General features: G+C 56.8%; 2 protein-coding genes across 3 annotated transcripts in view; one reads left to right on the top strand and one right to left on the bottom strand.

The window, feature by feature from the left end:
- The window catches only part of MYRF (myelin regulatory factor), a 28097-nt gene extending 22536 nt beyond the window's left edge, over window positions 1–5561 (top strand). The window contains exons 19-27 of one of the 2 annotated variants that reach the window (XM_058662944.1): window positions 349–429; window positions 617–702; window positions 812–1009; window positions 1245–1496; window positions 3165–3267; window positions 3458–3532; window positions 3774–3879; window positions 5121–5195; window positions 5347–5561. In XM_058662944.1, coding sequence (XP_058518927.1) covers window positions 349–429; window positions 617–702; window positions 812–1009; window positions 1245–1496; window positions 3165–3267; window positions 3458–3532; window positions 3774–3879; window positions 5121–5195; window positions 5347–5427 — 1057 coding nt within the window. In that variant the 3' untranslated portion in view covers window positions 5428–5561. Of the gene's footprint in view, window positions 1–348; window positions 430–613; window positions 703–811; window positions 1010–1244; window positions 1497–3164; window positions 3268–3457; window positions 3533–3773; window positions 3880–5120; window positions 5196–5346 lie in introns of both variants that reach the window. The other variant, XM_058662945.1, reaches the window with a different exon arrangement.
- A 2978-nt stretch (window positions 5562–8539) lies between these two features.
- On the bottom strand, window positions 8540–12106 carry TMEM258 (transmembrane protein 258). The gene is made up of 4 exons (XM_004599323.3): window positions 12033–12106; window positions 9735–9844; window positions 9111–9246; window positions 8540–8652 (listed from the first exon to the last, which is right to left on the bottom strand). The coding sequence occupies exons 1-3, from the start codon at window positions 12033–12035 to the stop codon at window positions 9120–9122; spliced, it is 240 nt and encodes a 79-aa protein (XP_004599380.2). The 5' UTR covers window positions 12036–12106; the 3' UTR covers window positions 8540–8652; window positions 9111–9119.
- Window positions 12107–12127: the final 21 nt, after the last annotated feature.

Genomic DNA, 12127 nt, shown 5'->3' with positions numbered 1-12127 from the left:
AGGAGCCGTGGAGGCTATATCCTCTGAGGGGCTTTACCTCAGGCTCTCAGGCAATCAGGAGTACGCCGAGGTGGATAGGAGGGGTCTCCTGGGGGGTGGGGAGCTGTTCCCGGTCCCTGACAACACTGGCATCTTTCTGCCCTTGTGCAGTGTTCCTCCTGGTCACTGGGTGGGTCTCTGAGAGTCAGGGCCAGGTTGGAATTGGGGTGGGGAGGGAGAGAGGGCTGGGGCAGGATCTGGGCTGTTTGCCCACTGTCACTCCCATCCTCTGGGGCCATCTCTGACTGTCTTTTCTCTCTCTCTCCTGCCCTGGGCCTGTCTGCCCCTTTGTCTCTCTGCTGCCTTTAGCTCTTTTGCCGTGTCCACTTCCTGTCTCCTGGCCCTGCTCCGGCCCCAGCACTCTGGGGGGAGTGAGGCCATGTGCCCATGGTACGTCTGTCATCTGACCAAACGCCCCGCCCTTGGTTGGCTCCTGCTGCCCTTCTGCCTGCCTCCTTTCCTCCCTCCCTGTCTACCTCTTCCTGCCCCTCCTGCTCCTCTAGGACCCCCTTGGCCCCAGGCCTCCCCCTTGGGAGCCCTTCAGTCTTTCTGAGCTCAGCCCACCCATCCCCAGCAGGTCCAGCCAGAGCTTTGGGACCACTCAGCTCCGACAAACCCCTGTGACTACAGGGCTACCACCAGATGTACCCTCCTTGCTTCTGGGTGAGTGTCTGGGATAGTCTTGAGGGCCCAGGGTGGGGGAGATGCTGTGTTCTGGGTAGGAGGGGGGCTGCTGCTCCTCTCTAGCTCACACAGTCTCTGGATTTCTCAGTCACCACAGGCCTGACCAGCTCCACTCCAGGTCCAGCCATCCGTACCTTGGACCTGTGCTCCAGCCATCCTTGCCCTGTTGTTTGCTGCTCCTCCCCCAGCCCCAGCACTCCCACTCACTCTAGTCTTGGCCCCAGCTTTAACCCCGGCCATGGTCTCAATCCCAGTCCTAGTCCCAGCCCCACCACCAACCGCTCAGGTATGGTTACTTCAGGGCTAGGGTTTGGGATGGGGGAGGGGTAGAGATAAGATGAGACTCCCTGGTGGGAGGATCTCCTGGAGCCCAGAATGAGGCTCTGGGAAAAGACTGGGGAGTTGTGCTAAGGGGGACCAGGATACTGATGGGATTCACTGAATCCAGGGTCCCTGGAGACTGCTGGACAGGAGGCAGCCAGTTTTCCCTCTTCTCAGCCTGTCCCTGCTTCTATCCACAGGCCCCAGCCAAATGGCCCTGCTGCCCTTCACCAACATCAAAGCCAAGTCCTGGGGCCTTTCAGCCAATGGCATTGACCACTCAAAATATCCCAAGAGCCTGGAGCCCATGGCCAGCCCTGCAGTTCCCTTTCCTGGGAGCCAGGGCAAAGCCAAGAACAGCCCGAGTCTTGATTTTCATGGTCGGGCCCGCCGAGGGGCCGTGGAACCCAGCCTGGGTCCTGCCCAGCCCACTCAGGCCCAGGGCCAGCCAGGTACTTGATTTCACACCTGACACTCCCCATCCAACTCGCAAGGCTCACTGGCCAGTTCAGCCCAGTCACATGGCTGCCTGGGTCCACAAGTGCCAGGCAGACGCCTGCAGAGCCTGCAGTGTCAACAGCTGGGCCAGAAGCCCCGTAGAGATGGTATTCTGTTATCTTCACAACTCTGGAGCAAGGACAGTGCCAAGTGAGGGAATGGCAGATTTAGGTGGAGACTTGCCCATCAGTGGTTTCGTGCCAGGTCTGCCTGTCAAGCCTGGCCTCTTCACCATGCCAGGAAAAGAAAGGTGCTGTACAGGGCTCCCCACACTTTTCCCTGTGCTTTTGTGGTTTTTTTATTTAAAACGTGAGGAAATTGTGGAGACAGTCAGGGACAGAATGGGCAGAGAAGGGAAAGGTCGGGAGGAGATGTTCCTGTATTCGTCTTGTGTCTATGGGGAGAAAAAGGGGGCCTCTCCCTGTTGCCTGGCTTCTCTTGCGCCCGGGAAGGGGAGGGTTATAGGATTCCACCCTCCAGACCCAGGGGAAGGGAGTGCAGCCTAAGGAAGTGGTCCTTTGATTGATAAGGAATGCCTTTAACAAGCTGGAGGTTTTCAGCTTCGGCTCTTGCCAGATGTCTGGGTTTGTCCCAGCATCCCAGGAGAGTCTTAAGATTCTGGCTTTGGTCTGGCAGCTCAGCAACTTCCCTGGATGGATTTTGCGGCTTACAGGATAAAGAGTAAGCCCGGAAATGGACATTTCTGAGGCTTGCAAAGATTGAAGTTGCATGTGGAAACCCCACGGGATACTCCCCAGGCAGCCTCTCCATGGGTTGTTGCCATGCCCTGGCTCTGCAGGCACAGAGTGGACAGCCACGCCCCGGGGCCCAGAGAGTCTGCAGAGAGGGAAACAGCCATTGGATGTGGCTCCAGAGGGACAGGTAGACAATTCTGGGCCTGGTCTGGACTCCAGTGGGGAGGTGACTGGGGGAGGATTGCCTGCAGGTAATCTGCAGTCTCAAGGACATCTGAATTTGCCCAGAAAGGAAGTGGGAAGGGCACCTGTCCCTGGTTGCCGGGGTGTTCTGGATCCTGCTGGAGTCCTTGCTTCCCTGCTCTGTGCCTCGGGGCTCGACACCTTCTGCCTTGGTGGAAGGGTCAGGCAGCAGTGATCCTGGAGGTGAACTCAAACGAACAAGAGAGCTCCTCCCTTCCCACTGCCCGGTACACTCCAGTCCCACTCCTTAACCAGGAGCCAGTGAGGTCATCCAGTGTGGGGTACATGTCAAGGTGTGCTGGGCGGTGGCCACTCTGGGACTGGAGAGCCTTCTCTTGTGCTTCCCCCATCCATGGTCCTGAGCAACTGAGGGAAATCGTGAACCCAGAGTTAGGAAGAGGTATGTGGTCAGGGCGGAGGTCTGTGAGTGGCTGCTGCACCCACTGGCAAGGGGTCTGGAAGGTGGGTCCCAGATTCTGTGCGGGAGGAAGACCTCAGGCCTGCGGGAGCTGGGAGCTACTCTGAGGGCTGCTGGGGAAGGACTGTGGCATGATTCTGGCCATTTTGTAAGAATCTGGAAAGGCTGCTGAGAGTTGGTCAAACGAAGGCATGCATGATGCATGTGTAGCAGTGGGGGGGACTGATTGTGCTTCTTGGTGTCTTGTCACCTCCCTGCCCCAACAGCCTTTCTCCTTGCAGACCCAGTGCCCTCCCTGACCTCCATCCAGGTGCTGGAAAATTTGATGCCCATCACCTCCCAATACTGCGCTCAGGCAGATACGTGCAGGTGGGTTGTGCCTTCACCCCCAGGGGCTCCCCTCAGGTGACCCGTGCACAGGTGTCCTGAGCTTGCCCCCTCTGGGGAGGGGCCTCCCACACAAGGCAGGGCAGCCCCTCTCCAAGGCTCTGAAGGATCCCAGGAAGGGGGAGGCTTCCTGAGGGTACAGTGGGGCTGAGATGGCTGTTTGGCTCTTTAGGCCTGGAAACTTCACCTACCACATCCCCATCAGCGGCAGCACCCCGCTGCATCTCAGCCTGACCCTGCAGATGAAGTAAGTGCTGACAGGGGGTGGAAAAGGGGACAGGTGCCATGGAGAAGCCCCCAGAGCTGCAGGACAGCCTGAGGCGTGGGTGGCCCCCACTCTGCGTGGTGAACTGGCTGTGAGGAGCCTAAGGGAGGATGGGCAGGAAGGGCCTGGCCCTCCCTGGACTTGGGGTATTAGGCTTATGTTGGGGGTGGGAGTGGGGTGGAAGAGCGAGGCCGAGGGACTTGCTAACTGTGCCTTTCTCCAGTTCCTCCTCCCCTGTGTCTGTGGTGCTGTGCAGCCTGACGTCAAAGGAGGAGCCCTGTGATGAGGGGGGCTTCCTTCAGAGTCTCCACACACATCAGGATACCCAGGTAGGGGGCTGGAAGGGGTGGGCCAGGCGGGCCCTGGAGCTCTCTTTCTCCCTAGCTCACAAACCAGTGATGGGGGAGCCAGCTGCTGGAGACGTCATCTCAGGGGACACTTGGGGGGGAAAAGGCATACCCACCTGTTTGTTCATTCTACTCCCTACCTAGCACCTCTTGTGTGTGCAGTGGTGGCACCTTGGTGATGAAATGCAGCAAGGATGAACCTGGGATGAGTGTCATAGTGGAGGTGGGAGGGTGCCCTGGAAGCCCGGGGCAGGGGGGCAGCGAGTCAGGGAGGTGGGGTGGTTGGAGCCTGCAGAGGCAGGAAGGGGAGGGGAAGCGGCAGTCAGCTCTCGACTCTCAGAGGAGCTCTTGGGACTCACACCCAGGGGTACGTCCTGGCCTGCAACTGGATGGCCGGGCCCTGTCACCATCCAGCTCCTCCTTGGCTATGCAGACAACCATAAATTGAGGACTCTCCTGGGGCCAGTGGACTAGCCTCTGCCTGAGCTTGAGGCCCTGGGAGAAGACTGGACAAGTGGAGGGAAGAAGTGGTAACTGCTCACCGTTTGTGAGTTTAGTCAACGAGTAGTTCCTGTCTCGGGCCCCGTGTTCCCAGCTGTGGGAGACCCAGGTAGCGTGAACACAGGCTCCCACTTCCCGAAATGCACTCCCTAGCTCAGGAGAAAGGCACTGTCTAATGCCTTGATTCGGGTAGGGAGGAGCCTAGTGCCCCACAGGGGACAGTGTCAAGAGTCGTGTCCCAGCTAGAAGCTTGTGATGGGGGTTCAGGCCAGGGCCCAAAGCGAAGCCTCGGCTCAGTGAGGCCTCTGCTTCCCTTTGAGGGAGACAGCCACACAGGCCTGTGCTTGAACCTTAGCTCTGCCTCTGGGTGAATTTTAAGCATGTGACTCAGTTTGCTCATCTCTAAAGTGAGAATGGGAGCAGCCCCACTTCACTGGATGGTAGTGATGTCAGTGTGCTTGGAACACAGTGGGTAGGAAGCAACACAGGGGGACAAGACAGGCAGCACTGGACTGAGGTGGCTGTGGACTCTAGGGACACTTGTAGCCTGCAGCAGGTGGCTGCCACTGTCCCTCTAAGTATCATGTACTCCCTGCTACCTCTCACTGGAGCCCTCTGCTGCAAACACTGTGGGCCTTTGGGCTGCACTGGCCACTCCACGAGGGATGTTTGGTGGGCTGCGGGTAGAGTGCTGGGTTGACCCTTTTGCCTTCTCCCCTCAGGGCACCTCACACCAATGGCCAGTAACCATCCTGTCCTTCCGCGAATTCACCTACCACTTCCGGGTGGCACTGCTGGTGAGCACGGGTACCCACCACTCTGCATGGCCAGGCACCTCAATCTGATATAGGGGTTCGGGGGAGGGCCAGAGGGTATGGCTGGACTTGGGCACAGTGCCCTGCACTGCCCCAGAGTTGCCTTGCCAATTCCTACTGCCCTTCCTTCCAGGGTCAGGCCAACTGCAGCTCGGAGGCCCTTGTCCAGCCAGCCACGGACTACTACTTCCACTTCTACCGCCTGTGTGACTGAGCTGCCCTCCAGGGCAGTGTCAGGCTGGGGACCAGGGGTCCCTGGCACGCATCCTACACTGGACGCTAGGGTGTTACACTGGAGCCTGCTGCCGGCCAGCTCTCTGCCGCTTACCGGCCCTCCTGGGACTAGTGAAACTGGAAGTCCTCACACTGGAGTTGCTGTTCCTGCTCGCATCCCTCACCTGGCACAGAGGAAGCCAGACTTCTTTTTTTTTTTTTTTTTTTTTTTTTTTAAAGATTTTATTCATTTTATTACAGCCAGATATATACAGAGGAGAGACAGAGAGGAAGATCTTCCGTCCGATGATTCACTCCCCAAGTGAGCCGCAACGGGCCGATGCGCGCCGATCCGAAGCCGGGAACCTGGAACCTCCTCCGGGTCTCCCACGCGGGTGCAGTGTCCCAATGCATTGGGCCGTCCTCAACTGCTTTCCCAGGCCACAAGCAGGGAGCTGGATGGGAAGTGGAGCTGCCGGGATTAGAACCGGCGCCCATATGGGATCCCGGGGCTTTCAAGGCGAGGACTTTAGCCGCTAGGCCACGCCGCCGGGCCCGAAGCCAGACTTCTTGCACCAGGCCAGAACCCAGTTATGTCCCTCCAGATACACTGGTTGGAAGGCTGGCTTTAGCTGTCCCGGAGGCCAGGAGAAGCCTTCCACCCTGATTTGTCTAGAGCCCAGCTTCCCCGGCCTCCCCTTTTGAGATGGGAGTTCACCCCTCTTGGAGAGGACCTGCCTGCCTTTGGGGTCACACTTAGGGATTTGGCCGCACACACCTAAGTGAGTGGAAGCCAGACAGCTCTCAGCTTCAAAGCTGCAATGTGGGGGATGGCTTGGCAGCAGACTTTTGGGGAGTTGTCTGTTACGCTGGACCTGGAGTTCTAAGTTTTAAGGGTGGCCCAGGACGTGTCTTCTTGGGAGAGCCTGTCTCCCAGAATCCCCCAGCAGCCAAGCCCAGCCCAGCCCTGGATGGGTTGGAAACACAGATTTTGTGCCTTAAGTCTACTCAGTGCCTGACAAAGCTGCCCTCAGGTCTGGGCTGCGGACGTCGGTAAGCCAGGTGAGCTGTAGATCCTCGATCCTGGGGTACACTGGAAGGGGAAGTTCCATGTGATCCCCCAGATGGCACACAGACCCATGGCCTGTGCTTCCATGAGCTTCCAGAGACTACACGTCGTCTGAGCAGAGGAGCAGGAATCTGCAGCAGGCTGGGCTTGGCTGGTGGGCAGAAGTTCTTGCTGTTATTATAGTGAAGTAATGACTAAATGCACTTAAGCTAGGGCAGGAAGGAGCGGAAGCCCAGAGTGGGTCCCAGCCCTGGGGTGACACTAGCAGACAGGGCCCAGGTTCAGAGCTCTCCAGGCTGCCTGGCACCTAGTCCACTCCTGGCTGTCACACTGGTCTCCTCCTCCACTCCTGTCCGTGGGTGGCCTTGTCTCCCCAAATCAAAGGCTCACCTGTTGAGTTTGGGCAGCTAAGCTGGAGGGAGCCCTGCTTGGCAGGCCCTGTCTGCCCCTCCCAGGAGTGCAGGGGTAGCCTTCAGTTAGGGAAGCTGTTCTTTCCTCGTGGTGCTGGGGGCACTCTGCGGCCACATTTGAGCTCCCGGGCAGGGTGAGGCAGTCATGTCAACCGTGTCTGCCATGGGTTTGGAAACAGGAAAGGGAACTGCTCTCCTGTCCTCCTCCCAACTCTTGGGGAATCAGGCCCTGCCACCATGGCCACATCTCTCACAGCTCTGCATGGGGTCTGTTCTCAAAGAAACCAATGAACTGCAGGTTGCCTTCTGTCACAGATTGCAAAGCACTTAACCATGGGACAGGGAAACACCAGGGGTGTGTGTTGGGACAGCAGGACTACACTCTGTCAGCACATCCCCCTAAATTTAGCTCACTCCATCATTGAGAGGGATTGTGACCGCCCACTGTGTGGGGGAAGGGGACAGCTCAAGACTCCTGTGCTGTTCCTCTTCCTTCTTATAATGCCTTAAAACTGCCATGTCCTGTCCTTTGTAATAGATTCTGGCTTCCCTCAGTGCAGAGAAGTGGAGTGGGCTCTTGGGCAGCCCCCTGGTTCTTCACTGCAAAGTACCCTTCTGCCCCCTGGAGCCTGCTTGGACGTGGCCTAGTCCCAGTCCTGTCAGCAGCTGGCTCTGTTCTGTGCCTGGGGAGGGGTCCTCAGTGCAGGAGTCGCTGGGGCTCCAAGCTGCTTGAGGGGTCACCTTCGGACCAAAGTTGCCTTCAGCCTAAGGTAAAGGGTCAGGGACAGCTCGCAGGCCACCTGCTGGAGGCTGGCTGCCTGGCCGGCCCTGCCCTGCCAGGGTTCAGCGGCGTCCCTCCCCTCTCTCCTCTTTGGCGTTCATTCCTGTAGCCACTGGGCTAATCTCCCTCTAGCTTCAAGCTGTACATACGGCCTCTCAGTGCAGCCCCCCTAGAAGCCTGCGTGTGCATAGAGCGCCCTCCCGCATAACTCCCGCTCCTCTCCGAGCCCTGACTTGTATTTATCATGCAACCACTCTGACGCTGAGGTGGGCAGAGGCCAGCAGCCCGAGGCCTGCTCGCTTCCTGTCCCCTGACCTGTTTTCTTCTGAAGTAAATATACGTACATAAATAAATGTATAAATGCTGCTTTGTATCTGAGCTTGCCTCCCTGGCTCTGGACCTTGTTCTGGTGGGGAGAGGGAGTTGCTTGTTGAGTTCCCAGCCTGAGCCAGAGGGGTGCTTGGTGCTCCTCAGCCTGCTTACCAGGGCCAGGCAAGGACTCGGCAGTCCCTCCCTTGGCCATACCCCTTCTGCTCACCTGCTGCCGCCACCCACCTGCGGTAAAAAATAGCCACCTAGCCAACAAATGAAACAAAGCCCAGAAGAGGGCATTGGCCTAGGGCAGAAGTGACTGGTGTGGGTCTCTAGGAAGGGCGGATTCAGCCACAACACAAAGGGGCAGACTCCGACCCTTCCGGTCTACAGTGAGCCTTTAGATCCAGTGACGGGATGGCCCTGCCACATGGCCCTAAGCCTCCAGGAGCAACCGCTGCATGACAGGTAGGTAAGAAACAGGAAAGAGTGGGATTGGGAAGTTGGGTAGGTCTTCTCTCACGGCATGGGCACCAAACAAAACCGTCACACATCTGCTTTTATTGTGAGAGCAGGTGGGACACTTCCAGCAATAGTAAAAAACAGAATTCAAAAAACATGAATCTACAAAAGTGGGGACTCCGTGGCTGGTACCTGAAAGGGGAGGAGTATCCACATGAGACCAAAGATCATTCTTTGTACCCCTCCCTCCCCGACACCCTGCATCTGGGGCAGGCCCAAGCACAGCCCTTTGAGGATGAGCCACCAGAGTGGACACCCTGTGACCTGGTAATGGGATCACCTGTACAGATAGGAAGGCCCTGACCCCGATCCCTTCCAGAGCAGCCTCCGAGTCACTGGTATATGGGACCCCAGGAAGCCCATTCCCACCCCAAAGTCAGAATGAGGCCTTGGTGTTGGGCACTGCAGAGAACTCAACAAAGTACACCCCACCTGGCTCAGATCCCCATGCGTGGCAGCAAGCAGACACCTGCCTTTCGTGGTTCTGATCACTGAGGCGGCCTCCATTAGCCTGGGGGTCTGGCCTAATGATCCCACTGGTGTGGCTGTGGGGAGGGATTCCAGGCATCCCGTGCTCTTACAGCTCTTACCCTTGTAGCTCACACGTAGATGCCGACCCAGAGCAGGAGGAAGAGGACCCCAAAGCCCATGAAGAGTGAGGCCACCAAGGAGATGAGCAGCTCTTTGTAGATGTCCCGGGTGTACTTGGTGGAGGTGACTTCGTAGCTGGTTGGAGTCGTTAGGGAGAAGCAGCCGGACTGCAGAAATCAGGGGGCCTGGCCAGTGCTGCTCTGGGGACCAAGCAATGTGTAGAGGGCTCTCTGGGAGGCCTGGTGGGCTCAGTGTGGCGGGCAGGGAGCCCAAGAGATGGCTCTACCGTGGTGCTCCACGTCATTCTCCACGACTCATGGATAGATGAGATCGGTCCCACGTCATACAGCTCCCTCAGGCTTCTGGAGACGAGCACACTCCACCATTCTACCTCTCCGACCTCCACTTCAGTTGAGACCCTCTGCCCATTATCTTGGACATCTTCAGATGCCCATTGAGCCTCCCTGAACCTGGACAATAAGGCCACAGCTGTCCCGGGCATCACTGGACCTATCTTCCCATCTCCAACCTTATGCACAAGACTGGCAGGGTGCAGGTCCCCACTGAGGCTTCTCCCTCACCCACCCAGCTCATAAGGTCTGGCCCACTTGGTAAAAGGATACACGAAGAACCAGGCGGTGAAGAACATGCCGATGGCCAACAGCACCACAGTCAAGTGGGGGAAGACGGCTGGGTTTACCGGGCTGGTGTATCTGCTCATGGCCTCGAGCTCCTGGCGGCGGCAGGGAGGGCGTAGGATCAGAGCCAGCAAGAAGTTCCCGAGCCCAGGGACACATGCCCAAGTCCCTTAGGTAGGATGGCATACTGTCTGCACACAACCTATACGCACATCTTCCTCTACATTCTAAGTCATACTAGATTACTTATAATGCCTAATTCAATGTAAATGCTATGTAAATAGTACCAGGATTCTACTCTGGAATGCTCTACCTTTTTTTTTTTTAATCTGAAAGAGTGACAGAGAAAAAGGAAGAGTGTCTTCCATCTGCTTGCTCACTTTCCAAGTGGCCACAATGGCCACTTCTGAGCCAGTCTGAAGCCAGGAGCCAGGAGCTTCATCTGGGTCTCCTGTGTAGGTAGCAGCGGCCAAAACACTTGAGTCCTTTTCCGAGGCCATTGCCTCGGGAACTGGATCAGAAGTAGAGCAGCTGGGATAGGAACCAGTGACTGAGTGGAAAGTCGAAGTCTGCGGCTGCTGGGACCCTGCCACCTCCATGACTGACCCGGAGTGAAGTTCAGAGCTTCTGGATCTGGCCTGGCCCAGTCCCAGCCATTGTGGATACTGGGAGAGAACCTGTGGATGGTGGAGCTCTGTCTCCTCTCTCTCTCATTACTCTGCCTTTCGAATAAAATAAATCTTAACAAAGCAAAATCCTAAAGTGGCACTTTTCAATATGGTACGAGAGGGTGGCTAAGAGGCCAAGACACAGAAAGTAGCAGGTGGGCTGACCAAGCATCTTTAGCATCTTCTGATGCCAACGGCCCTGACAAAACACAATGCAGTAATGTGGTGAAAGAAACACATTCTCTGCTTGGGGGGAAAAACAAAATCACATACAAGACAAAGTCTGCTTACAGTCTCCAGCGCTTTGTGGACTCGTGCCTACAGACACCCTGCTGCAAGACGCAGATCCTTGGTTGGTGGCCATACCTCGACTTCTAATTCAGTATTTCTCTTACACAATACTTGGGCTCCTCGGGACCCACAAACCAAAGCTATCAGTTCAAACTCAGGCTCCTCTTGGTAAAAACAATAGTCCACAAAAACAGCCATGATGAAAGCTAGTGAGTGTCCCAGGATCCAGTTTAGTGCCACTCAACAGGGGCTTGTTTCCCCTGAGAGCTTGCAGGGGGAAGACAATGAGCTAATGCCTGCGAAATAGGCTGAAGACGTCAAGTTCTGTACAGATGTTCACTGCCATTGTCACCCACCAGGCCACGCTTCTAAAACCCAGAACATAACAACTTGAAGTAAATGGACCCCATTGTTCCAAGAGACACTGGAATCGAATTCCACAAACAATGATACCCCGCTCCCTTCACCCTCCCTACTAAAAAGGAAGACAATTGCGGCCATTGATGGAGCCTGGATCCAGTTGCAGGCCTGTGCTGGGGCGCTGGGAGCACAACGCCTTGCAGACATCAACCCAGAGCTGGAGGTGCGTCAGTGGTGATCACTAGCAAGAAGGGCAGAAGATAAGGTCAAGAAACATGGTGGGCACAGTGCAATTGCCTAGCAGCTAAAGTCTTCGCCTTGCATGCAGCTGGGATCCCATATGGGTGCTGGTTTCCCATCCAGCTCCCTGCTTGTGGCCTGGGAGAGCAATGGAGGATGGCCCAAAGCCTTGGGACCCTGCACCCATGTGGGAGCCCCAGAAGAGGCTCCTGACCCCTGGCTTCGCATTGTCTCAGCTCTTGCCACTTGGGGAGTGAATCAACAGACGGAAGATCTTCCTCCCTATCTCTCCTCCTCTCTGTATATTTGACTTTGCAATAAAAACAAATAGATTTTAAGAAATAAAATGGTGAGAGCGTGCACTGGGGTTGGGGGAGCTCTCCCAAGAGAAGCGGGCCAAGTGCTCCCCCAAGAAATGACCCCTGCCAGGGCCTTTTAGGACACGGACGCACGTCTGGAGAAGAACTTTTGGGTGGAGATGCCACATATCACAGGTCACCGAGATACAAGTCCGCAGGAATTCGAAGCGCACCCCGCACCCTTATGAAATGGAAAGCTCTGAAGCCGGATGAGACGTTCTCGCCTCCCAGCTCAGGCTGGAGCTTCCAGCAGCGTCACAGCCCCTGCTTCCCCGGCTTCCGAAGCCTCCGCGAAGGTCCGCGCTGAGCCTCAGACCCGGAGCCGTCCTCACAGCCCTCCTCCCAGCTCCCCTCGTCCCTCTCACCATTGTGTCGGATACAAGTAGAGCCGCCGCTCCGCCACCGGAAGAACACGTCGGCAGGAGCAGGCGCCGCGTTCAGCCGGAAGAGAACGTGACTC

Source organism: Ochotona princeps, chromosome 4 (genome assembly GCF_030435755.1).
Source record: "Ochotona princeps isolate mOchPri1 chromosome 4, mOchPri1.hap1, whole genome shotgun sequence".
Taxonomy (NCBI): Eukaryota; Metazoa; Chordata; class Mammalia; order Lagomorpha; family Ochotonidae; genus Ochotona; species Ochotona princeps.
The sequence above is the reverse complement of the archived record's forward strand: the minus strand, read 5'-3'. Positions and strand labels throughout refer to the sequence as shown.